Source organism: Antennarius striatus, chromosome 1 (assembly GCF_040054535.1).
Source record: "Antennarius striatus isolate MH-2024 chromosome 1, ASM4005453v1, whole genome shotgun sequence".
Classification (NCBI taxonomy): Eukaryota; Metazoa; Chordata; class Actinopteri; order Lophiiformes; family Antennariidae; genus Antennarius; species Antennarius striatus.
Window position 1 is genome coordinate 30,075,704 of NC_090776.1, and position 26,646 is coordinate 30,102,349.

The following is a 26,646-nucleotide window of genomic DNA, read 5'->3' on the forward strand; positions in this document are numbered from 1 at the left end:
TCCACTAGATGTCTCTGCTAACTTCTTGAGGTCATGATGTACCTACTGAAAATGGGGGAAAGATTAGTGGAGAGCAGAGGGAACGAAGTTAAACAACTGATTCACACATCCCATAGTTACACCTTTAGAGTATATAAAGAGATGTGATCCATTTCCTAGTTGGTACTTGAAGTTTTTTCCTGTACCCAGAATGTTCTGTAACAACACAGCGGAGGACTTTTTCATCGTCTCCAGAGCTCTCATCATGATGTGATAAGTATTTGTTGAACCTGTCTGTCAATATCATCGATGATGTTGTCTGACTCATACTGAACCTGGTGACATTACTGTACTGCTACTCAACTTTGATTTGAATTGACAAAATAAATATCTTGTTTGTCTTGTCTTAAGAGAAACGAAACCCCCACCACAAACCCAACACCGCTGACTTTATTTGCTTATCTGTTCAGAGTGATGAATCATCCATACAACTTCTTGAAGATGGCTACAGGCAAGTGGCAGGGTACACTCCGGGCTCGTCGCCAGCACTTCGCCGGGCCACACACTCAGACCTATAAGCAATTTGGTGTGATCAATTCACCTGAACAGCATTTTTATTTTTTATTTTTTTTGGGGGGGTGGCATATATCTATATCTCTGTATATATCTATATATACGTACATACATGTACACACATGTATACACACGCACAAAATAAAGTATATACAGTAAACACACAAGCTAGCGTTGACAAGAAATTAACAAGAACTTCAAAACAAAGTGTGCAACCAAGTTTGAGTTTATTGAAAAATGTGGTTTTTGCACAGATTTATTCAAACTACACTGTTAACAATATTCTGCACTGCATGCTGCTCTGTAGATTAATGCTTAGTGCCTCAACATCATGTTGACAACGATCTGCATCAACATCCGCGTCAATACAGACAGACTGCATAACGTGATAGAACAGATCTTTCACAGAAAGAGTTTGGTGAAAATCATCAAAACGATGATTTACTGTTTAAAAATAATCAGCTACAAAAAAAAACTGCAATGATTTAAAAGAAACAATGTCATCTCTGCTCACTTCGACTTCCATGTTTCATCATTAAGATTTTTACCCCACAATAAACAGGAACATGTTTTACCAACTAGAGCAATTGATTAAATCAAAGCCTCAAATATCATAATGGTATTTTGAGGGTCATATTTATCTTTTACACATGAAATGTAGAAGCCAAAACTCTTGATTTTTTTTGTTAGTTTTTTTTTAAAGATGTTCCACACAAATATCAGGAGACAAGAGAGGAAATCATCATATCCATCTAAATCTTCATCTTATCATTACAACAGCATGCGTCTCGCATCCATTGTGATTTTTTACGAAATGTACACTGAGCTCCCTAAAAGGCATGTGAACATTTTAAATACATTTGTAGGTTCAAGAGACACATTCCTAGTATACAACGAGTACACAGTTCATAAAAATCAATCAGAGGACTTCTTCACAGTATCGTGGCATCCTGATTTCACTTTTTAATACAGGACAAATTATGATCAGTGTAAAAATAACCTTGTTATTAATTCTAAAAATAAAATCTATAATAGAATGAATCAATCTAGGATTTATGCTTCTTTTAAATAAATAAAATCAGGTAGGTAGTACAGTTGTTTTCAGTTCAAAACAAAAATGAGTTTAAGAGAGAATGGTGTCAAGTTTCTCTCTGACGTTGTAGTTTGGATTGATCAATCTTGATGGCCGTGATATAAACCAGCAGAAACCCAAAGGAAAATGATGTAGGATTAAAAGAATTACTGGTTGTAGAGATGTGCCTTCATATGAATCTGTTGCTTTAGTGGTTAGATGGTGAAGCTGCCATCACTTATTTTTCAAGAGGTGTTTTTAGTCACAACAGACAAACAACAAACATTTGAGAGAGCATCACTCAGAAACGTTATCTATTATTTACAGGGGATTCCCTCCTTCAATTATACGTTATACCATACTTTTTAAAAAAAATAAAACAAAAAAGTACAGTAATAATTATTTGATCAGGTGAAAGTAGACGAAAACATGAAATGAACAAAGAAACGCTTCACAGCGTCTGAATATACTGCATAATATACTGCTCCTCCACAGCACAGCGCTGTTCACAGTAACATCATAAGAATAAAAATATCTGACTGTAGCCCTGTATGGGTTTATACTGTCATTGCATTGATGAGCATCAGTGATCAGATTAACATCTACTCTGAGCAACTTGTTTAATACATTCTAGCATATCACTGCTGTTGATTTATACACATGAATAAAAACAGAAAGAACAAAGACTGTTATAAGTTATTTGCCTTTTTTTGCATTGATCTTATTTCCATTGAACATAGTTATTAGAACATTAATTTTCACAGTAACACGGTCGGAAGTCCACACATTTTACTAAACCTGCAAAGGAGTTTGGTACAGCGGACGGCTGGAGTCACCATCTGTGCTATTTTTGGCTTATTCCATATGGTTTTACAGTTATTTAATGTGATGCAGTATGGTGTGGTGTTTCTGGTGCAGTGTTGTGTTGCTCCTACACTTGAGGTGAGAAATTAAAAATAGAAGGAAGTCCAACTTTAAGGAAAAACTATGATTAATCAGAAGTATGCATTGTTTTTGTTGTTGTCAGTTGTGGGAGCCATTGAGCAATCCTGTTTATACAGAATCTCTGCAGCATGCCACAGTATTTCTACATTTTGCATTTGATTTACATGGTGGGTCCTGTTTTGATATAGTTATAAGTAATGTCTACTGACCAGCATTACGCTTGAAATGGAACACATCCTTAGAATTGGCTTTAAGTGGCTCTTCTCAGCTTGTCTCAGGCGACTGTGTGTCATCTTCTTTCTGTTTGTTGTCATTAGGATGTTCATCATTCCAGTAGCTGCACTGGTCAAATTGACTGGAGCAGTCTGCTCCCTCATCCCGGACTAGAACTGGGAAGACGTGGTCAACTACTTCACACAGGCGCCCGAAGCTGAGGGAAATACAGAAACATTTACTGTACAAAATATAACTTCAGACAGTCGTGTGTCGTGTTGTGTGTGAATGAGTCCTGAGTCAAATTAAATGAATGAGTTGAAAGAAAAAAATAATTCTTACGAAGAGATATTGGTTTTAGCGTGCTCCTGGGTCAACTCCCCCTTAGGATTGACAGTGAAAATCCTGTTCAGAGGAACACCCACCTCCTTATAGGAATACACATCCTGGTTTCACACGGGAGAAAAAAGCATCAGCATCACTGCTTCTTGTTACAGAGACAGTACACGACTGCGTCTGGGTTTCTTACTGTCGCTCTGTTGCCGAAAGCCGCATAGAAAGGTTCAGTGTTCGGGTAGAAAAGATTCTTTATATCTGTGAGACACTCGATCTTAAACTTCTCTGGCTTCTTCTCAATCACCTCCCTGCACAACACAACACAACACAACACAACACAACACAACACAACTCAGAAGTTTGTTTTGCACCTGAATACTTTTCAATGCACTTCTCTTTTGGAACTAATTTGAAAGCTAAAAGAAGTGAAAGGAGTGAAGTGGAAGCACGGAAATCACGACAGAAATATGCATACTGATCATACTTACATGTATATATCTACATGTTCATATCACACAAAAATGCATGTATAAGTCAGACTCTGTACCTGCTAACAATATTAAATCTGACCTGTGCAAAGCAGACAGAAGGCTGCTGGGGCTGAGCAACACTGGACCCATTGGCAGCATCGTTCCCCTCTCATTAACCCAGTGCAGGTAGCCTCGGGTCATGTCAGCCATACCAATGGCCCTCGCTGAGCAGTACATGAATTTATATCCATTCCTGTAAAGAGAACGAAAGAGAGTGAACTTGATGATGAGCAGAAAAATGTTTGGATATCAAAAGGTAATTGAACTCATCTCATTACTTCTACAGCTGTATTATGAACATTGTTGATGGATGGAACTCACTGGCTGACTTTATGGTAGAGACTTGCAATGCCCTGGTGGGTCCAGTCTTTACCCAGCGTGGGGAGGATGTGACCCAGGGTATCTGACCTATGACAAGACACAAGACAGGGAACATCACACTAGGAAATCATTTGGGAATATCACAGTTTGGAATCAATCCAACAAACAATCTATCCATCCATCCCATTTTTAATGCTGTCACCCCCCCCCCTTTAAATCTAAATCAAGCATGCCTTCTGCTGGCAAAAATATGACATTGCTCTGCTTTCCCTTCAGAGCAGGGGGGTCAAACTCATTTTCACCGGGGGCCACATCAGCATCATGGCTGTCCTCAAAGGGCCCGATGCAACTTATAATGTAACTCAATGTAACGTAAAATAAATGTAACTAGTCCTTAATGTTGAATCATTTCTGACTGATTCTAGTTCCAAACATTACAGCTGCTCAGAAAAAAGCATGTTTGTTTGTTTCTCTGTTCTAACATAAATCCTTTTAATTTGTTCTTAAACCCACAGAACTCCATCAATCAAGGATCAAACTATCAATCAATAAAGAAAAATAACATCAGACACAAGTTAGGACGTTAACTTTGTTCACAATGGTTTTCTCAATGTTAAAATGGGATGAATTACTGCATTGTGGGAAATGTAGTTTTTGGTCAAAGCACACTTTTGACCTATCCATTTTTAGGCACTCTGACCTTTTATGCTCTCGCAGGCCACATAAAATGATGTGGGGGGCCACATTTGGTCCCCGGGCCTTGAGTTTGAAATCTGTGCTTTAGAGGCTGGTTCATCTCAGTGGAATTCATCTGTGAGACCTTCATCCTACAGTACCTGGTGATGGTTCCATCTATGTCGGAGATGACTATCCTGTCATCCCAGTTCCAAAGGTAGATTGTGCCATGGCAACGGCAGGTGCCCTGATACTGAGTGGTCACACTGAACACCACATCATTAGGACCCTCCTCCAGGAGCAGGCCTTCCTGGAAACACCCAGATTTGAAGAAGAGAGGTAACACTAGAGGGCCACGCTGAGCAAATACATCAACCTGATTCATTATAAAGCCAAACACGTCACAAACTATCCCTCTGTTGTATGTTACTCTCAGTATGTTACAGAGTTTCATGAATAAGACCCTGAGTCAAAGCCTGAGACCCAGACAAAGAAACACAACAAGATGCCACAAACACAATTAAACTGCAATTTCGCAAGATTTGCCTGCAGATTTTTTACTTGTTAAGGTGAATAAATACAAGTGCAGGAATACAAACCAGCTGCTCTGAGGTCAGTCTAAGAGTCTTCTTGTAACAAACACTGCTGGAACTCATGAGCAGGTCCGACTGGCAGGATCCCGCTGGCCGATTCACTGTCCTGTGGTCCTCGTCACTAGACGAGGACTCATCTTTTATCCTGAAAAATAAGACGACCACCATGAAGCAATATTAAAGTACGGTACGGCAGGTATTTGAGAGAGAATGGTGAGGATGTACTGTCTGCGTTCACCTGCTCACTGAGGCCAGAGGAAGTGAGTTCTCTCCTCCGGCTCCTTCTGCTTCTGTCACCGAATCCTGAAATGCACAAAACACGTTGGTTGTTGCAGGGGAACATGAACTGTATGTCTTCGATTCTTCTGCTCTCTCTGATACTCTTGACTGACTAGTATATTTGATTAAGGTTCACTTACTGATTTGGAGTCGCTGTTCCTGCTCCTCCATGAAAACCACCAGCGTCCTCCTTTCTTTGGCATCTTTTCCTTTATGATGTTGTCGACTGAAGCCTGGACACAACCGTGCATTTACAGTACAACTCAAATCCAACTGAAAAGCTGATGTAAAACTGATGGAAAGAAATTGTGTAATACTTTGGAATGGAATATTTGTAAAAACCAAAACACAAATGGATGAACAGAAATCAACGTCATAAAATGCTAAGCACAACAGAACACTTCAAGACACGCTGAACTCCAAATGGATCAACTGAATGAAGGCAGTGTGAGATAAAGATTCGATGACACAATGAAGGAGAAAGAGAAATGCATCCATGACAGAGAGAGAGAGAGCGGAGAAACGAAGAGCAACACCCAAGTTCAGTGAGAAAAACCCTTACAGGCTGAGTGTGGCTGGAGCCAAACAAACCAGGGAGGCAGTATGAAAAGAGGCCGAAAGCTGAAAACACATAACTCAAACACCAACACTAAGCAGGTGACGGCCACAGATGGATGGTAGCAGAAAAAAATGTGCAGATAAAATGGAAGAAAAGGAAAGGGAGAGACATGACATTATTAATTAAAGTGTTAGGGAAACAGTTTATTTTAAAGCCAGGCTTGATGATGGTACAACGTTGTTTGCTTGAATGTGACCTTCCTCATGTGTGTTCATGTTTAGCCAATTTTAAAGACATAATATACATTACTGTATATGTATAGTACAGCATATTCAAATTGTTAAGTCCTGGTTATGACAGGTGGGGATAAATGTGAACACACATCAGGCAGACGTTTCATGAAACAATGAGAGTGTGCTGGGAAGTGAGAGCAGTGGACCAACATCTAAGGTTAGTGAGAATTCAAGTGCAAAGGAGAGAGTGATGCAGGGGGAGCAGAACACACACACACACACACACACACACACACACACACACACACACACACACACACACACGCACACACACACAAAAACTCCAAACACCATCTAACAAAACTGGTATTAATAACAATTATTCCATGCTGAATTTAAATATTTCAAAAATATTATATAATAAATATAATGTTGAGCCACTGTCTAACCTACTGTTAGTAGTCATAAGTAGTTTATCTATACACAATAGCTTATAGATTAAAACACCCAAAAGTATGTAAATTACTACAGCAGTATATTGCTGTTTGTTCATGAATAGCTCAGTAATAATAATGCAGTAAAATAATTTATCAAAATATCTGCGTGTTACCATGCTGGTCTTACCTGTGGCAGTGGTTTCTGATAGACTTGCATGGCCAACATGACAGGAGCTGCTGTGTTCCAGTTGTAGTACCTGCAACAGGTGACACAGAGACAGCTGACCTGCCTGCCTGTCCGTTTAAGGAGACATGGCTGCCCCTCTCATGCCTGTAAGCACTGTGGTGTTTCATGAAGTGGATCCATCATACATACTTGCTTCCTATCTTGACCACCAGGTTAGGATCATCAATCATAGAAGGGTTTTCAGAGAACTGCTGATAGGAAATTGCCCTCTCCTGGAAGTGTTCTATGGAATGAAACACACACATGTGCAGTTTTCAGAAAGGTAATAACGCACAGACTGACAAAGATTTTGAATTTAACCACACTGTCATCTTATTCATCCTTTCATCGACTCCTGGCACATTCCTGATCCTACCTCTCGTGATTTCCCTGTTATCTGCGAGTCCTCCACACAGAGAGATGGCGACATGAGGCAGGTCCCCCATCGGGTCAGATAGACTGTCTACGCCGCTGTCCACGCCACTGCTGCCCACTGAATGTGGGGACTGATTAATGCTTCGCATCATCATCATGTCAGAGTCTCCTCTGAACAGGACACTGCCTCCATCACTGAGGGGACACACACACACACACACACACACACACACACACACACACACACTGAAGACCTCTTCTTGTTTTGACCATGCAGCTATAATAACCTGAAGGTGTCGTAGTTGTGCTGCAGCTCCTGTTGCCTCCCCAACACATTAAAAATGACGCATTTGTGTGAGTGCATATGCTCCCTGAATGTGCTACAACTGTCTATTGATTCCTATCTGCTGATTGATTAAATGGCAAATGGGACGAAGGACGGTTTTATTTCTTTGCAATCAAGTACGGATTACCCCACATGCAGCCATCTCTCCCTGTGAATGTATCTGGGGAGTGTTTGGTGCTCATTTGAAAGAGTACACAGAAGCTTCAATGTATATATATTATATAATTCCATTACCTTTTAGGGAAATAAAGAGCAGCTACTTCAGGCTCCAGCTCTGTAATGTCATCCAGGTATATACCATCAGCCCCAAGGTGTTGGCTTCTCTTCTCTGATTGGTGAGAACGTCACGTCATCAGCATGAGAGGATACACACTCCTTTGCATTGCTGGACACACGCAGCACACTGATACCTTTCTTCTTGGATGGTGAATCAGTTCTGATGGGACTTCCTCTATTCCTGCCTTCATCAAGAGGATCACTGAGAACCCTGGGGGGCTCCTCCATCTCTGTACACACTGACCCAACACTCTCAACTTCTCTTCCTGTGGAGAGAAAACACCCAACAAACATGTTTCATGTTGTTGTCTCTGCATGTGTTCCCGCATTTCTTCTCCTCTGAACCTGCTGAGATTAATACCTATGACTGCAATTCTTATTATTACATAATAATTATTATAATTACATAAATAGATAAATAACAACCATTTGATGGTGGAAAATACCAAAAGCTACATTTTCTTCCTTATAACTACCTCGCTCTCCTGCAGTCCTGCACTCAGTCTTGATGGCATGTGGAACACTGGTTTCATTTTTGTCTTCTTCTGTGCCCTTGTCCTCACTGTAAGCAGCAGTCTCCCCTAGCTGGGGAGCAAAAATGTTGACGGAGGGGGATCCAGCGCCACTGATGGCTCTGAAGTGAGTACTGGAAGACACGGGGATGGAGACAGCTGTGGCTGGGTCCTGCCTCTGGAGAGAAGACAGGAAGGAGGGCTAGAAGAAAAAGACAGTTCACACATTTCAGATGTCTGCTCTATGTCTCTGCCTCTAATTCATGTGTTTTCGCATTTGGGAAAATACACTCATTTGAAACCATTAGCTTGTTAGCATAGCTTAGTGCAAGATTTGTAACAAAGGGAAATCATGTGCCAAGGCACGATATCCGTGTGTGTGTGTGTGTGTGTGTGTGTGTGTGTGTGTGTGTGTGTGTGTGTGTGTGTGTGTGTGTGTGCAAATACCTGGGCAGCCTGTGGTAGCTCCCCCCAAGTCCACAGGATTTCAGGGTTATCTTTGTTCTGATTGGTTATCTCTGAGTCGCTCTTTGGCGTTGATGACCTTGAATCATCAGGACTGCTGGGAAAATGACAGACACTTGATTTGGATCAGTCAAGACTTCATAATTTACTAAAAGAAACACTAAGATTTAACAAAGAAAATTCCTAATGTATATATTTGAACAGTCTGTGCCCTGCCCTGTGTGCTTTTTACAACCCCTGAAATGAAAGGAACACATACAGAGAATAAAGAGATATTTTGGGAATGGTTATCAAAATTAAATGCATATATTTAAAATGTATTACAACACAAATAAGAGTTACGTAGAATAATTTGTAACAGTTTTGAAGTCTTTAGGAAACATTGCATTAAATGATACCTAACAGGGGAAGAGAAGTGAGAAGTCTGCTGAGGACAAGAGATGGACAGACCACAGAGGGGAGGGATGGAGAGACTCTCCTTAACTTTATTACTGCAGGGAGAGAAAGAGAGAAAGAAACAGAAAACGAGATGAGGAGAAAGAACAAATCAAGAACATAAATAAAAAATGCTTACAATGTGAACAGGATCAAAAGAACAGAAGAGAGCTTAACAGAAAATTAGATAAGACAACTATAATTTGATCACAAAGTGTTTTGTGAGTCTGTTGTCTGTGCAAGTAGTACCTCTGTGGGGGGGTCCAATTGGAGCTGGGGTGTGTGTGCATATTGGCTGCCAACCCCTGATCACTGTGCACAGGTCTGATCACAAACATGAAAAGAGACTTTCATCATTTTTATCAAGTATAGTAGAATATTAAGCGTGTGCTGAGGAAGACAATGTCCCCCCCCTGTCACGTGACAAACTTTCTAAGAAACTCATGGGAACTCCACAGTGAGGATGCAGAATGAGTGGGAACAGGAAAAATCCCTGGAGCACATCTCCACACAGCGACCAAAGGGTTTCACATGCCTGCTGTATAAAACATACATGCACACACACGCAGATACGTTCTCATGCTGCTGAGCTGTTCCTGGTCACACAGAAGTTGCTAAATGATAACGACGTGGCAACATTTACAGGAAAGTCAGGTGACAGTTTGTGGGTTTGTGCTTTCATTCAAATGAAAACAAATCACAACCACACAGTCCTGAGGAAACAGTTTGGTTGATTTTAGATAAATGATCATCATTATAATGATTATTTATCTAAAATGAAATGATCATACTCAAAATGATCATTTAATTCATGATCATTTTGATGAGAACTGATAGAGCTGATGTCATCAGCTGGTATTGAGTTTCAGTATGTTTGCACTCCATTATTTGGAGTCAATCAATATTGTCATTAGAACTCATCATCTGATGGAAGGTTCATGAATGTTTGCACAAAATGTCATGGGAATCCATGGCTGCTGAGAAACAGAATTTCTGTCAGGACCAAATACCATCCGAAGACTCGCTACGCTGCCAAATATGGGAAAATCCCAACAAGGAGGAGAAACAAAATATCCTCAGTTCAAATGCCATCGTTTGAATTCCTCGAATTCACACGATGCACGAGTGCACTGTATAACACACTCCATCTATTGATGCTTTTTGGACATCTGTCCCAAATGCCTAAAAATTTCAAACTGAAACAAGCTCAAGCAAATAATCAAACAAGACCAACAATCACACACCTGCTGCTGTCATCCTCTTGCTCTTCATCTGAGCTCAAGTCAATCGTAAACATGTCCTCATCCTCTGAGAACTCCTCTGCGTTCTCCTCTCTCCTCCCTCCTCCTCCTCCTGCCTCCAGCCGTGCCTTCCTCCTCCTCTTTCTCCTCTTCTTTGTCGTCCCACCATCACTTTGCTGTGGTCCTAGGTTCTGTACAGGAAGTGAACTGCAGGGGATGGTGTCTGTGAATATGTAATGAGAGAGCAGAATGAAAATAAGCACAATCACAAATTCCAAAACGACTTGTTATAAAAGGACGCACCGTGGTGACGAGAATTGCCCCTGGCCAGCTGGGATGCCATGAGGGCCTCCCCGGTTGACATGATGGGTGATGTTGCAAGGTAGGACGGAACCACTTCCTGTCACCGCGAGAACACGATATGGTTATATGAAGTCATTCACATATTAAAATCCTCCTAAAACTGGCACCAACGTGATATTCTCAGGCTCCGAAAAACAGAAGGTCCATTTAATTGAAATCTGACATTTTTAAAGATGTTATTCATGTTAACAGCATTTCTTCTCAGTTCCACACAACTGAAAAAAAGGGTTAAATGTAATTTGTTTCAAGGTATTTGGTCGTAAACATAAGTACCCATACACACAGATCGTGTATGGACACTGTTTGTACCGGATTAGTGAAACGTCTGACCTCTTGGTGGCGACACGCTAACTGTTGATGGAAACTTGTTTGCTGCTAAACATTATGAAAGGAGGGGTTTCCGTTAGCCGGGGGGTATTTCAGATTAAAATCATAGCATCTGTTTATACACTGCTGCTGCACCAACATGGCCATTATGATGGGAGTGAGATTATTTGAGAGATTTTACAATTCATGCAGAATCAAAAATAATCTGTCACAATGAAAGGACAAGAGCAGACAGAGAGAAGCTAAGGTCTCACTCAGAAACGTTCATCACAGTCTATCACTCATCAATCCTTAACGATCAATCCTCCCAAACTGACCAACCAGAAATAAGGCCAGGTCAAACTGTTTTCTGCTGTAAGCAGTATTTGTGCTGCACATTCTTCCATGAATATGATTTAGTAGGGATACATGAGAAGCTTTTTAGCATGGACTTGGACTGCCTCTATTTTGGTTCAGGCTCTGTGACCTTCATGACAGTGAGTTATGTTGTGTTCTACATTCATGTGTGTTTGCTGACTCAAACTCATGGGTCTGTCAGTCTTCACTAACCAGTGTGTTTTCAGTTTCTTTGACGAAGAAGGCTTCTCCATTCTCCCCCAGCTTCATCTGCAAACTCACAGGCTCACCATTAATCTCTATGTCCACCTGCAAGACACAGCAAAGTGTGATATATAACACATTAAAATACAAAATGAATAAAATAATCCTGATTTAAGAATTCTCAACATTGAATAGTAAAACATCCTGATTTTGTACCAACATTTCTACTTTCATAAGAAGATAGATCAAAGAAAAAAAAAAAAAAAATATTTAAAAAAAACAAGAAATGGCGTGAGGGATTTTAATATTCTTACCACTTTCTCACGAGAACGCAGTACGCCCATCTTGCCAAAGCGGACGTGGAAGGGGGAGCACTGCAGGGAGCCATCGGGCTGCCGTACCACAATGACATCAATGCATCCAGACAGGGTTGCAGGGTTGAGTCCCCGGTACAGCTCCTTGACCTGCACAAATACCTGGCCTGCCAACTGACCCACATAGTTCATGGTCTGTAACTGCAAACAGGAAAAGAAGGAAAGAAGGAAGATGTTTCATTTTTTTCTTCTTTTCTTTGTTACAAGAGCATCTTGATTTTATTTACATTTCAGATATTATATATATATATATACATGCTGGTTTGTAGGTATCAGCTTATTGGCTGTAATTTAGCCTTAAACATCTGTTGATCTGTAAGAGACAACCTTTTCCCTTCATGCTGCTTTTTTGTCTGCTGAAAACCAAAGATCTTGAATTAAAAAAAAAGAATAATTTTCCATTCCCCCTTGAAATACTAATGGACTGCTTTGGGGATGAAAGCAATCGTGTTTTGCCAATAGATATTGGCATCTATGACCACTTTGTGCACACGCACACGCACGCACACACACACACACACACACACACACACACACACACACACAAACATGACACACACAATGTTATCGTGCACCTAGGAGACAGATGGCGTGTTTTGGCCACCACCTCAGAACATTCTATTGTTGGTGTTTTTCTGATTCTCATGGGTTACTGTGAATCACAGACGGACAAGATTCCACTGCGTGAAGAGACGTCACTGGACCCATTTATAAAGATGTGTGTTCCAGTAAAGTCTAACATTTAAGATACAACAACCTCCAGTACTTGTCTTCTTTATCTTTGAACATGTAGTTATACACAAAATGAATGCAGAGTACACAGACAGGGTCTGTCTGTATCCCCATCAGGTGGAGAGAGCATAAATCACTAGTGGGCTAAATAAAAGTACTGTCGTCAACATCTCACATTGCTCTGTACATTCAGTACAAGACTAGAAACAATGGGGGCCCATGGGGCCCCTGGTTGGTTGTCAGACCAATTTAAATAAATAAAATAAAAGCGGTTTGCCTTGACCTGCTTGTAATAACGACACAACACCTCAGCAGCTCATTGGTCAGGAACCTGGAGCAGCAGTCCCGTCCGTCCCTTCACTTCCTGTCTGTCAGAACACACTCGTGGACAGGGCGTGGCTGTCAACACTGACCACGTGGTCAGGTCAGGGCTGCCCGGTGCACGCGCGCGGCCGGTCACCACTGAGGGTTCCAGGAAACACAAGCGAGCAGCCAATCCCAGGGAGCCCTCGTTACGTAATGGCCAATCACGGGACACCTCACAGGGTCGCTCTCTGGCCACTCAATGACGTCACGGTGTTGTTTTGAAACAACCCCCCGTTATATAGGATGCTGGTCTAAAATGAACCGGAAGGGGGGGGGGCGTTGTTTAATTATAACAATTAAAGTAATTATAACAACTGTCACTGTAGCAACGACAAGTTAAAATAGAACAGAGGCAGACGGAGGATGACAGAATTAACTACACACAAACTGACGGGAAGGACTGGAGGACAGACAGACAGACAGACAGACAGACGGACAGACAGACAGACAGACAGACAGACAGACAGACAGACAGACAGACAGACAGACAGACAGACAGACAGACAGACAGACAGACAGACAGACAGACAGACAGACAGACAGATCACAGGCGTCTCCGTACTATTAACATCTTGATGTAATGTTAGTTTTCTTTGAATTTTCTGTAAATATGCGACTAAATAACAAAATGGAAAATAATAATAATAATAATAATAATAGTAATAATAATAATAATAATGATAACAATGATAATAATAATAATAATAATAATGATGATAATGATGATGATAATAATTATAATAATGATAATATAACGGATATAATAAAACATAATCAGGAGTTGACGGTGTGGGGACTGAACGTGTGGCCTGTGAGGCGACACGTAAACATCAGCACACTGGGTGAGGCTGGCTCCTGTCCGTCAGGACACACGTCCACACACACGTCCACACACACGTCCACACACACGTCCACACACACGTCCACACACACGTCCACACACACGTCCACACACACGTCCAAACACACTGGCCACTGAATCCACATGATCCTGACGGTGGGTGGGCCGGACCGTGTCTCCCCACAGAGGCTGCCCGCTGCAGACCGACAACACTCACGTTATTTGTCGCTGCCGCTGTTCGCCCGGAACCTTTCTGCCATCCAAACGTTCCACCAAACGTCCTTCACGCTTTTTTTATTTTATTTATTCCGTCAGGTTACGTTTCGGTCTTAGAGCCATCGATGTTCCTGTCCTGACATCTCATCTTCTACATTCTGTTCCAGGCTCCTTGTGTTTTTAAGCCACAGTTGAAATACCCCCCCCCCCCACCGCTGGGGCTGCAGATAAAGAGCAACGTGATTGGCTCACTCGCCACTGACGTCACACAATGTTGACTGAAAATTTCCCTCTGAAAGTCTGTTTATGAGTGACTGCTTGTGATTCTCCTAATCCTGTCAGGATCTCTTTATTTCCATCTTTAAGTTGTGTTATGCCACCGCTCTCCTAACATCCTATTAAATAAAAAGTTGGCCTGGAGCAAAATGCATTAATTTATAATTGATCAATATTTACATCTGCAGAATGGAACAATTCAAGAATGTTTTCATCAACAATTAATTTTTAGAGATGATGACAAACGTCTTGTGATGTTAGTTTATGTGACAAACTCTTATCTTTTTTAAAAAAAATAGATTTGAACACACTGATAATGACTCAGATGCTTCTCTAGTATTTTCCAGACCCTTGACCTTATCAGTGTTTCCTGCTGGGTCACATTAAGTCTTCAGTGTTTTTGATAACATCCAGTATGAACCACATGAGGTTCATTGAAATGCATTCTCTTCCCTTTTTAAGTATGAGTTGAAGAGTAAACAAACCCAGTTCCCCAAACTACAATCAACATGTAAAGCTAAGAAGACAAGAATAGCACTGACAGTCAGGCAGAGCAAAGGCATCACCAGCTGTGAAAAGTATCCCAGTGACTGCGTCTCAATTTTCAAAATGTAAATCAGCCCACACGCTCTGACACACTCAGAACAGACCGAGTTCGTAGTTGACAGGTTATTCATGCCTGGTTTTTATTCCCAGTGGTGAGCTTGACTTGTAGAATACATTTTCAATCATTTTAACAAATAAAAAAATGAAAATTAGATTCCACTGTTGTGTGGTGCCTACCTGCTACATGTAGGTTTAATTCACTTTTTGAGGAAATGTTTTTTTCTACAGCAGTATGACAATTATAAGATATCTGAAGTGTAATAATAAAGAGAAATAAGAGTGTTATCTGTTTTGTAAGGTAAATTCACATCTATAAGGTATATTTCCTACGATGTCTAAACATTCCTCTGACCTTCAATTAGCATGTGGTTTTCTGTGGTCATGTCTTGGGCAGGGGTGACAATTGTTACCGAGACTAAATAAAGAAATAGGAATTGTTATGGAAGCACTGCGTTCTGTACGTCCTATTCATCCATCTGATAAACTGTCCTAGTAGAAACATCCCTGTGTTGTGTATGAACACATGGCATACTCCTGATGTCCGTACATATTCTTCCATTTGTAGCTCGGTAGACGATGAATGACTGAAAAAAGCACAATCAATAAAATGTCCTGAAAAGAGACACAGACAGACGAGTTGACAGTTTGGTAGAATGTGATGATAACAGACATGGGATCAGTTCCATTCTGGCTAAGGCCGAACTCTGGCAGACATGATCTCCGTCTGCTTGAACAAAACTGCAAATGGTCCCACATACGGAATACCTAAGCTGAAAAAATACTGCCTCTTCATGCTTTTTTTTGTTTTTTTCTTAATTTGCTGTTGCAGTATATTCTGGATTGAGTCAACTTTGCTGCTGCACAACAACATAACTGACAGACCTGAGGTGCAAAACAAAAAAAATTTCTGTTATCACACATTGTGTCCTCGCTGTCTGCAGTGAGATTAAAGTAGTTATCTAAGGTGCTAGTCCCTGAATTCAGGGGTGAGGCTGGTCACTCAGACTGCTTTTGAGAAGGGAACACAAACATCTCTCTTCCACAGAGTCCTCTCTGCCTGAGCCTCCTGGGCTTTTTTAAAAATTATTATTATTAGTGTTGCCAAATGATTCTAAGAAGTCCTGAATTAAACTCACACCCAAATGTTCCCATTCTGTTTTTTTTTTAAATTCTGGACCTCATTTAGAGTCGTAATACACAACAGACACATGTGCACACTGAAAGAGAACTTCAAGAAAATCCATACTGAAACGGAGGCTTAGACAGAACGTGCATGAAACTTTGGATCAGCGTTTGTTGACAATCAATAATGTGCTTACACTCAGATTGCGTAATAGCTGAACATGTGATTATTCATTCTGTCACAGTCATGAATGGACACACACCCTAACGTGCACACACACACACTATCAGCAGGAGGCCGTGCCAGGAAACACGTGTGGAGATTTCTAAGAACTAAGGCATTCATCAGGGAACACCATCCAACCAATCAGAAGAGAGGGGGAAGAGAGTAGGCTAGAGAAATGTACAGAATGCTGAAGAGTGTGGGAATTTAAGGGATGTAAAAAAACTGATTAATTTAATCTGTTGTCCACTATGATTTTTGCATCAGGTGAACTTGTTGAGACTTTTGTCCACAAGTACATTTTTGGGGTTAGTCACACAAGTCAAGTGTAGAAAGTTAAAAAAAAAAAAGGAAGTTAGAAATTATTTCATATAGCCTCTTTTTTTAATGCTATTCCCTGCTTGACTGTATTCTCGCTTCACTGTAAGATCTTTATTAAAATAATCTCATCAAAATAATCTGATAATCTAGGAATTTCATTTTCCAGCACATGTGAGTCTCTGTTCTTTCTTTGTTTATGTGGGTGAGTTCATACTGTAATTGTTTTGTGCATGCATGAACTGTGATGTGTGTGTTTACAGGATGTGGGTGATGAATGACATTTTCTTTAGAGGCGTTACTTCATGTCTGACACGTGAGATAGAGGAATACGGTGGTTTGCTGGGGTGGGGACAGACGGTTCTATCCCAGGAACTCTCTCTGAGGTCAAGAATGCATTCATTTGATCACCAGGGAGACTTGGGTGGTTTGGGGGATGGGCTGCATGAGCCAATCAGAGCGCTGCCTGAGCCACACACTACAACTGAACTGCTGGACACGCCCCCCATGGGTAACAGGGCTAGACAGGATCCACAGCTTTAGTGAAATCTGATTAGACAGGTTTAGAGGGTCTGACATGGCTGGTTGAAGCTCTGCTCCCACCGTCACTAGTCCCGTTGAAACTGAACTACACTGACGTGTGTGAACGAGTTATTTTATTCTGTTTTATCAGCATCATAAAAAAGCTTGAAAAGCTTGCAGTCAGTTTGAGGTTGTGCAGAATTAATATTTCCAAACTGCACTGGACAGTTTTAGGTTCTGTTTTTTTTACACGTTTTCCACGGACATGACCTGTAAGTTTAACATACATAAAAATGAAAAAAGCCTTTTTATTTTTTTGCATATAGTAAAAAATATATAGCAAAAAGGACATGGAGATCCTGAAATTAACATTGCACACAACGCGGTAGTTCACCCTAGACAAACCTTTACACACAGGAGAGTATAAGTACAGTAATCCACAACTCTGATACCTTCTGAACATCTAGATTGACAAACAGTAACCCAGAGCAAGGCACTAATGGCAATTATTAACTTATTTTATAGGTTGACTCAAGGTGGGAGAGAAAATGTGAAGGTGCCCTGAGTGCAGAGAGTCACTCACAGCCCCACACACGTTTGAGCTGCTGTATTACGTAATGGCGTCACTAAGTGTACTGTAATATGCCTCTATAAGGAAGCACGGGGACATCAAGTCATGCATGGAGATGTGACCCCTTGTTCAACAAGCACATGGATATATTGAGCTCAAACAGAGGAAAGCTCACATGCTTCCTGTGTGGACCCAGCACACACAGTGAGAACTGATCAAGTACAGTCGAGGGATAAACACTAGATGGACTCTTGTCTGTCTCACAGAACACCCGTCTGTGTCATCCGATCACAGTGTTTTTGAGGACATGGACTTTTCTTAGAAAGTAACTGAAGACCTTCTAACCAGCAACCGGACCCATCTTCACATCCATCTCCATCCATCAAAGACATGCACAGCACCTTTTTTGCTCTACATATGATGAAAATAATTATAAACATATGACAATCTCAATATTATTGTAAGTATTAGATAGATAGATAGATAGATACTTTATTAATCCCAGAGGAAATTGCATACATCTCCTGGATCTGATCCCACTTTTGTACGTGGGAGCGTTTAGTTCAGCATTTATGTGAATCATACAAAGCAGTATCACAAACGATCTCCCCAGGCCTTCTTTTCTGTTTGTTACACAGTAACAAGCTAAGAATGGATCTTTTCGTCTTTTGTGACAGATGTAACAGAAAAATATTATTTTTTCATAAGAGGTAATAAAGTGTCAGTATAATTGCTTTAAACTGATTGTCTAGTATACATATCTAATGTAGTCCATCTAGTTTAGAAAATAACAATGTTTTTCATTTCTTTCTTTCTGTTTATTTGAACATTCCTCCTTGACTCATGTAAGTAATAATAATAGAGTATATTGATAAATCACATTTGGTTGTAATTCTGTATTGATAAGTCAGTGTTGTTACCCAGGACCAGCTGTCTCCCTCACTGCTGCTGTTGAAGCTTCGCTCTTGCTGGTCTGAGTGGGTCATGGCTCCATGCCAAATGATTTGCTGCCCCAAGGTTCCGGACTGACTCTACAGCAGTGTGGAAGTTCTTCAAAGATAGAAGGATATCTGAAGAAATTCCTGTGAGACGTCCGATGAGTTGGAACTGGTTATTCCTACATACTGATGATGAAAATCTGTTTACACGTTGTCGTTTCTCTCTTCAGTTGGTCTTCTTGGCAGGTTTTGAGCACTGTTTGACTTTAGTATGAAGATCCCACTCTACTGATTCTGATGGTATCTGTTCAAGGTCATGTAATAGCTCTGGGATTTTGTGCGAGTCCTTCGACTTAAAATCCGTGTGACTGAGTTAGTAGCTGCGTCTTGAACAACATGCAGAGTGTTTTAGACTAAATTTATCAACTAATGTGTTCTGGGAACGGGCTACTATGAAGAAATCTGAGAGGGTCAAGAGTTGGACTGTAGTCTGACGCCAGTCTCCATACATGCTGTCCAGTCACTGTCTTGCCAATGGATCATATGGTAGTATCAATATTAATCAATCAGGATAATTAATTAGGTGTTGTTCTTGAAAACCTATCATTATATTTAATCTTTCGTGCTCATTTGTGATGCGCTTTCCTGTCTGGGAATACTAAATAACAATGTTGTGAAATCATCGTGCAGCACACAAACACACCGTGGACTTCCATGTGAGGACAGATGGAGCATATTGGGGCATCCAAGGGTCAAGTTTGCCACTTGACTCTATGCTTGTGGCAGTTATGCAGATAACCTTTAGGACATTAGAGGCTCTGTCTGCAGAGGCAAGCATCTCCTGAGCGCTGACACAAGCAGCGGGTGACACAGATCCCTTAATGCGGAAAATATCCTACTGATGCACTTCGGTCTGCTTCATCCAGGCTACGTATTTATAGTGAATATCAAGTTGCAGTGTAGGGAATATATGTCATTATGTATGGTCTGTTACCAGACAGATCCACCGTGAACTTTAGGGCGCAAACCTCCAAATTACTTCAGTAGTTCCCTCTGCATTTTCTTGTATTTTGAGATTACACCTGTTTGTTTGTGAGTTTGAAATACAGAAGGGACCGCAGACATATCAGAATGAAATTTTAATTTTTGTACATTTATACAGTTATTGGCATACAAAGGTAAACCATATGAATTGCTGCTCAATCACAGCGGAAAAGTCATCATACAGTCCATGCAGAATCAAGCACAACAAACATTCCACATACAAAAGGAATGACTTTACATACACTTTATAAGTATTTTATTATGCATTCTGACAAAATACATTCAAAACATTATTAATATGTAAAAAGAGACATGCAAAATAAAACTTTGGCCTCTAAAATTGTCAAATTAAAATGCTTGCTGCCAAACATCGGCTACCATTGCACACAAATGATTGTGTCTACCCTTTTTGAAAGCTTCTCACATTGTGTGCATTTGGAAAGGAGTGTTAAAACCACTGTGATATGACAGAAGAACACATGAATAAATAAAAAAGCACAATCTACAATTAATCTAGTGAGGGTTCCTCTTTCACATCCAAACATACTGTACATCAAGACACTGTTTATATGCTACGAAGGGTATTCCTAGGAACAAAAGCTAAAGACATTTAAAGTTTCTAGACCTCACCTGGTGCATAACGAACACTAACAAAAGGTAAACGAAACCATTTTCCATGTGGAACAACTTTTTAGGTGAAATTTTTTTATGTTAACAGAACCTCCAAATCCATTTTTTTAAAACGAGTGTCCATGGATGCAGTCACAGGTAGCAAAATGTATTCTGTCATCAGATTTTGTCCATACCTCTAGTGGTTTCCACAGGTCATGCATTGTTGGCTTGGAACCTATTTTAGCACTTAAAGGTCCTCTTTGGTAAAAGTAATTTCCACTTTAACAGACTCGCCTACTCTGTATTTACATGTTTCAGTCATATGTGTTTCCCAGTGAGAAAGAAGAGTGGTTGGTCCTCCTTGGCATTTGCAGTCTGGAATTCATCACTGAGCCTGAATCTCCACTCCTCCTCTAGCTCCAGTCTGCCCACTGTTTGTCTCAAGGAGCTACGATCTGCACTGATGACACATAGAGTTGCACCTATATGGAAGCAAACAGGAGGTATGCACAATATGACTTTCAAATCAGACTTTTGGATGGTTATTCCATTTAACTTATCTTTTTTTTTTTCAACTTCAGCAGAGATACATACAAGAATCATGGCTGTTTTTTCTGTGTTCGCCGTGATTTTGTACCTTTGAGGAAAGAGAACTTTTTGAGGAACCCAGGAGTCACAAAGGAGTCAGCAAAACAGAGGAGAAGTCCGCTGAACAGCAGCCCTGTGGTGCTGATGTTGATAGAATGAGGTCTAGAACTCACAAAACACACCGTCACCTGCAGAAGGTAAGAGGAGTGTGTCTTTTCATCAATGTTTGCCAGAATCTCTTGATTTGTTTCTCAGATGTTACTGATCTACCGCAAACATTTTTTTGATTTGCCCGCTACGTGTTTGTGTTTCCTGTATACCTCAGGGCCAAGGTTAAGATAGCAGTCCACTGACAGGGCAGGGTGTGTGTAGTTCTTGGTGCTGAGGGGAAACAGCTTCTGGCTGGTGTGTTGCAGGTATTTTTCCAGGAGGAGCTGAGCTGGAGTAGCCAGGAACAGGTGCTTGCTGTCTGGAGCACACACGTACTGCGAGGGCCCCACTGAAGTGGGAACATCAGTCATCTGGAGAAATGTTCAAGTTTTGGTTGATAACAAAAAATATTACATTTAAAGTCATCCAGCAGACACTGAAATGCTGAATAATAATGATAATAATATTGAAAGCTGATTGATCAACTGAAACCACAGAAATCAAATCAGTGAATTTATTTAAAAATGTATTAAAAATATAAAATAAAATAAATTCACTGATTGTTTGAGTGAAATATCATCCAGCTTTATGATTATTGTACGCTGCTTTTGGTGCACCTTTGCATCTACCTTGGTCTTGATAATGAATGTTCTGTATCCTCCTATAGCGATCTGTTTCTTCATGACACTGAAGCTGTTGAAGCGACAGACAAGCAATCCAGCACTGTGTAGCCTCAGGACAAAATCTACATCATGACAGGTGAAGCGGTTCTGGTCGTACTGGACGTTCTGACTTAGGTCCACATTGAGGAGGAGGAAGTCATGAAGGTGACCTCTGGAGAAGGAGTCCCTGTGTTTATTACCTAGATGGAGAAACAAAAAAACAATAACAGCAAATTCTAATGTATGATTTCATACTTATAATAAAAGAATAACAGTTAGAAGGTCAATCCAAATACAATAATCCCTCGCTTATTTGCGCTTCAGGTTGCTTCACTATATCGTAGATTTGTAGTAGGTAGTCACGTGATACTGTACGCATACTGACAGCATCCGTGTGTGTGCTGGATTCCGAAACTCGTGGTTCCTACTGTGACTTTTCTTTAATTCAAAAGTGTTTTAAACAGTTTCTAAGAGTGTGGGAAAAGGTAATACAGATATAAGGTGGTTTAATATCAGTATGGGAGAGCAATTAAATAAATAGTTTGTCCTAATATCGTGGAATTTCGTTTTCGCTGATGGTCCTGGAACGCGTTAACCGCGAGTAACGAGGGATCACTGTACAAGATATACACTTTCAACTATTGCAAGGTTTTTGCAACGATTAATAGTAATTACTTTGAATTATTTGTATTGTATTTTAACGCTCTGACATGCTCTCTACATGATCCTTGTAGTATCAGCGTTTCTCACCTCTGAGTCCGCGACTACTCCACTTTCTGATCCCACAGAGTCCATACATAGCGAGATCTGGACAGGCCTCCATGTGCTGCAGGACCTGCTTCAGTGACACAGCATGTTCCACCGGTCCACTACAACAGCAAACATCCAAAAGTAGTATGTCACAACTAACTCATCAAATTAAGAAACATATTCTTTCTTGGCTAATTTGTCCCACACACTGTAATATTAACAATGAGTGTCTGTCTCCAAGTACCTGTGTGCATCCAGGTCCACTGTGTTCCACATTACACAGGAGTCATCAGCTAGGATGATGAAGGGCCAGACGTCACCTGCTGGACCTCCTCCTTCCAAACGCCGAGTGCGCTCCAGCTCCAAGTTATGATACGAAAGCTCTTTAATCAGGAAGTGAGCAGCACCTGTAAGAGAATGAGGATGGGTTCCTAAAGTAGTGGATTATGAAGACATAGTTGATACCGATATCCAAGTTCTGTGTTTATCTGTGCGACTGGAGGAAGGAAAGAATTCTAACATATTCTGCACTGGTAGCAGCACTAGAATACCTATTCCAGCTCCATTGAAGACTGTAGGGAGCACCAACATAATGTGGTTGGGCCAGTATTTCTTATACACTGCCATCTCATACTCTTTGACCACCAATATGTGGAGATGAGAGGCTCCATCCATAGCATGATACAGGTTAAACAGACCATGCTCGTGACGACCTGTGGTCGGAGTGAAGATTGGACTCTTGATGCAGTCGGGGCTCTGGGGAAGAAAAAAGAAGATACACAAAATATGTTGTAATGAAACGCTTGTTAAAATACTGCACAATACATAAACTTGGATCATTAGATCATCTCTTCCATGCAAGATGGAGACAAACTATACTTGTAAATACGATTATAATTTCCCCAAAGTTTCCAATAAAAGGGTCAAAGGACATTGTGTGTTCTTCAAACATATCACACGTAGAAAGGTAAGATGAATGATGCTGATGTGATCAGATGTTTTGTGGTTGGTGTGCAGGTCTGGGGTGTGGGTTTCACAAATCACAAAATAAATACTTCCTTATAGAGTTTGTAAACAGGAGTCACTTGGGACGGTTTGAGTCAAAGTCTCGCCTATACCATTACCTAGTGGCGTTAAAATGGAATTGCATCTTTGTTAATCAAATCAGAGTTATCAAGTCTTTCATTTCTTGCAAAAGCATTTTTGTCAATTTCATGTCAGCCAAAAAGTAAAAAAAAAAACAGTTTTCTACCAGCCTTCAAAATATTCAGAAAGGTTACTTGGTTCATGTTCAGCATTCAAGAAAAGGAACTGCTACTAGTTTTCTGATTACTCCTGAAGACTTACCCAGTCTGAGGTGAGAGGAAGTCGCATGCTCTCCAGCTGACCTCCTGGTTGGCTGAAACTAAAGTAATGCTCTTTGGACTTTGGGATGATGAAGTAGAGTTGGACCTCTTCCCCAATCAGCAGATGTGTGAATGTGAAAGCATGAAGTGTTGACTCATACATCTGAAGATTATTCAAAAAGACATTTTACATTAATAGAGAAATCAAATTTCAACATGTGAGATCCTTCTTCAGAAAGTATGTTTGAGGTTTACTCACCTGGTATCTGGGGTTGAAGCCTAAGTACTGATGACACTGTTCACAGTGATGGTAAGTATTGTAGGCTGCATATTTAGACAGCTTGATCCTAGTTGTCCGCCTGCGTAGGTACACATCCTCCTGGCGCACAGGATTTACTTAGAAAGACAACAGATTTAAAATGTGACAAGGTACAAGGAGCAAACATTTTTAGATACGTTATGAAAAGTCTTGTGGTTGTGTATCAATATATCAATATTGTGTTGTTTTATGACTGGGCCTACCCTCAGCAATGGGTTTATAGGCAGGGTTATACACAGAACTGATGTCATCATATTTTGGGTCATGGATTGTGTAGTCAAAGGGCATTGTCCTCATTACATCTGGGTTTGGCCAGGAAGCAGTAGGTGGGTGATACTGCCTGTCGTCCACCTGGGAATCTGAATAAAAAGCACAAAATGTAAATTAATTGTGAGATTGTTATGGGATTATGACACTTATTTTCCTCTTTCAGTTCTTATCAGAAACAACGATGTTTACCGCATGATTAACGTAATTGTATAATATTGCTGCACATATACTGACTGTGGTTGATGTCGTCTTCATCGTATATATCCACCTCCATCAGTCTGATCAGCATACGAGACAGAATGCCCAGGAAGTGCAGATATGCTCCTGTCTTACCCACCTGACCATATCAAGAATATTGGAAATAAAAAAGAGATAATACATGTAATGTTGATTTAAGACAGAACTCAGGACAGAAAGTACCTGTGGGGGTCCACTAAGTAGCAGTCTGCGAGGGTGAAAGTTGTCGCTTCGTCCTTCGGTACGATTACTGCTGTCCATGTGGGAGGAACATGGAACTGTCCACTGGCGGTAGTACAGGGACTGTTCTGTACAAGTCATCATTTTACTCAGTAAGGGTCTGCACACAAAGGAGAAGGTTTGGAATTCATCTCCCCTTGAGACTTTAAGAATCAAAGTATTAACTGGATGAAGCTTTCGCAGGTCTCTTCTTCCTGCGGCTGTCAGGTTATATAACAGCACTGATCCCAGACACACAGACAAACCACTCGCACAATCGGTGTAAACAGCGTAGATTGTAACTTGTATATCTGTACATATGTATGTTTGAATCTCTCTTTTACCTGAAGCTGCTTGCCCATGAGACAGATATGTGTGGGAGGAATGAAGTGCATCGTGGAAGTCCGCTGCTGTCAGTGCCTGTGATGATATCGTACAGGGCACGAGGTAGCAGAACAGACGGAGGCCGACTCACTCCTCGTGCCCAGGAGCAGTTCAGATGAGGTGAGGAGCTTGTTGGAGACAAGGAGCCAGAGGAGGTAGATTTTGAGTGCTGACGGCGAGATTGGGAAGGAGGAACCACTTGAGGCGGTGGGCAGGAATTCACTTGTGATATCAACTGATTTTGACTCTGAATTTGAGGGTGAGGTGGCAGAGGGGCGATTGGCTGACCCTGGGAAGAAGTCTGTGCTTGAGAATGTGTTTGGTGGTGTAGTGCAGGCTGAACATATGGAGTAGATTGTGAAGAGTGAGGAGGATGAGTCTGTGACTGTGAAGGAAATTGTTTGAGGTCCATGGTCCTTTTTTGGACATTTACAGAGCTGGTGCTTTGGGTGAGGAGTGAATCTAAAGCTCCATTTTCTGTGCATGACTGCAGCTGTTTTCTGGATGACAGAGGGGAGTCACCTAGAAATGGAAAAATAGAGGAGCAAGAAAAATAAAATTAGATGATAAATCAGTGAGGGCGTGCCTTCATAGAGTATGTGAACATTCACTTGATCTCTTATCACCATTCTCCTGCCCCTCCTCTTCCTCATTGTCAGTACTGCTTAGTTTATCTGCATCACTCTCTAGAAGGTCACTTCCTGGTCCAGGGTCGTGCGGGGGTCGTGACTCTGCCCGAACTAGATAAGCTGCCAGTCCAAGCTCTTGTTCAATCGTTGTGCGCTGAAGGTAGGAGCAGCTTATCACTCTGAGATCACAGTACTTCAAAGACCTGTGGGGAGAACAGATGATTAAAACTTTATGCTGCTTTTCTGAAAGAATTCATGGTGCTGCACACTGGACAATGCACAGCAAAAATGTCGTATTGTGTGTGTGGTGTGTGCTTGGTGGGAAAATAGGAGTAAATACTCCCTGTGCACTCTATACTGTAGTGCACAGGGAGTATTGACAAGTTACATGTAGAAGCACCGCTGCCACCTACTGTAGCAGATGTGCAATTACTCTTTACTCTCTTGTGTCATTGACGCAGAAAACGGTATGTTCCCCGG

At 41.0% G+C, this 26,646-nt stretch overlaps 2 protein-coding genes across 3 annotated transcripts in view; both read right to left on the reverse strand.

The window, feature by feature from the left end:
- Positions 1 to 757: 757 nt before the first annotated feature.
- Positions 758 to 14,542, reverse strand: lpin1a (lipin 1a). 2 transcript variants are annotated; one of them, XM_068312411.1, is made up of 23 exons: positions 14,382 to 14,542; positions 12,166 to 12,366; positions 11,861 to 11,956; positions 10,925 to 11,021; positions 10,625 to 10,844; positions 9,630 to 9,704; positions 9,344 to 9,436; positions 8,928 to 9,039; positions 8,445 to 8,682; positions 8,103 to 8,234; positions 7,927 to 8,020; positions 7,348 to 7,541; positions 7,122 to 7,215; positions 6,933 to 7,002; positions 5,657 to 5,749; positions 5,476 to 5,540; positions 5,244 to 5,382; positions 4,806 to 4,954; positions 3,970 to 4,056; positions 3,689 to 3,841; positions 3,312 to 3,426; positions 3,125 to 3,228; positions 758 to 2,999 (listed from the first exon to the last, which is right to left on the reverse strand). In XM_068312411.1, exons 2-23 carry the CDS (start codon positions 12,355 to 12,357, stop codon positions 2,834 to 2,836), a joined length of 2,778 nt encoding a protein of 925 aa, XP_068168512.1. In that variant the 5' UTR covers positions 12,358 to 12,366; positions 14,382 to 14,542; the 3' UTR covers positions 758 to 2,833. The 2 variants fall into 2 exon arrangements, with proteins under 2 accessions (XP_068168512.1, XP_068168504.1); XM_068312403.1 differs by having other exon boundaries at positions 8,928 to 9,042.
- Positions 14,543 to 20,130: 5,588 nt separating this feature from the next.
- Positions 20,131 to 26,646, reverse strand: part of greb1 (growth regulating estrogen receptor binding 1) — a 23,559-nt gene continuing 17,043 nt past the window's right edge. Inside the window, exons 21-34 of the mRNA XM_068312506.1 lie at positions 26,164 to 26,369; positions 25,498 to 26,059; positions 25,118 to 25,274; positions 24,932 to 25,034; positions 24,631 to 24,786; positions 24,368 to 24,504; positions 24,110 to 24,271; positions 23,314 to 23,518; positions 23,007 to 23,169; positions 22,763 to 22,881; positions 21,980 to 22,212; positions 21,521 to 21,721; positions 21,250 to 21,388; positions 20,131 to 21,094 (exon numbers count right to left, since the gene is read on the reverse strand). Coding sequence (XP_068168607.1) covers positions 20,931 to 21,094; positions 21,250 to 21,388; positions 21,521 to 21,721; positions 21,980 to 22,212; positions 22,763 to 22,881; positions 23,007 to 23,169; positions 23,314 to 23,518; positions 24,110 to 24,271; positions 24,368 to 24,504; positions 24,631 to 24,786; positions 24,932 to 25,034; positions 25,118 to 25,274; positions 25,498 to 26,059; positions 26,164 to 26,369 — 2,707 coding nt within the window. The 3' untranslated portion in view covers positions 20,131 to 20,930. The remainder of the gene's footprint in view (positions 21,095 to 21,249; positions 21,389 to 21,520; positions 21,722 to 21,979; positions 22,213 to 22,762; positions 22,882 to 23,006; positions 23,170 to 23,313; positions 23,519 to 24,109; positions 24,272 to 24,367; positions 24,505 to 24,630; positions 24,787 to 24,931; positions 25,035 to 25,117; positions 25,275 to 25,497; positions 26,060 to 26,163; positions 26,370 to 26,646) is intronic.

Coding starts and splice junctions, on each gene's coding strand:
- lpin1a (XM_068312403.1), bottom strand. CDS start 12,357: ATGAACTATGTGGGTCAGTTGGCAGGCCAGGTATTTGTGCAGGTCAAG. Junction 11,022..11,860: donor AAGAAACTGAAAACACACTG/GTTAGTGAAGAC, acceptor TCGCGGTGACAG/GAAGTGGTTCCGTCCTACCT. Junction 7,003..7,121: donor GTGGTCAAGATAGGAAGCAA/GTATGTATGATG, acceptor CACCTGTTGCAG/GTACTACAACTGGAACACAG.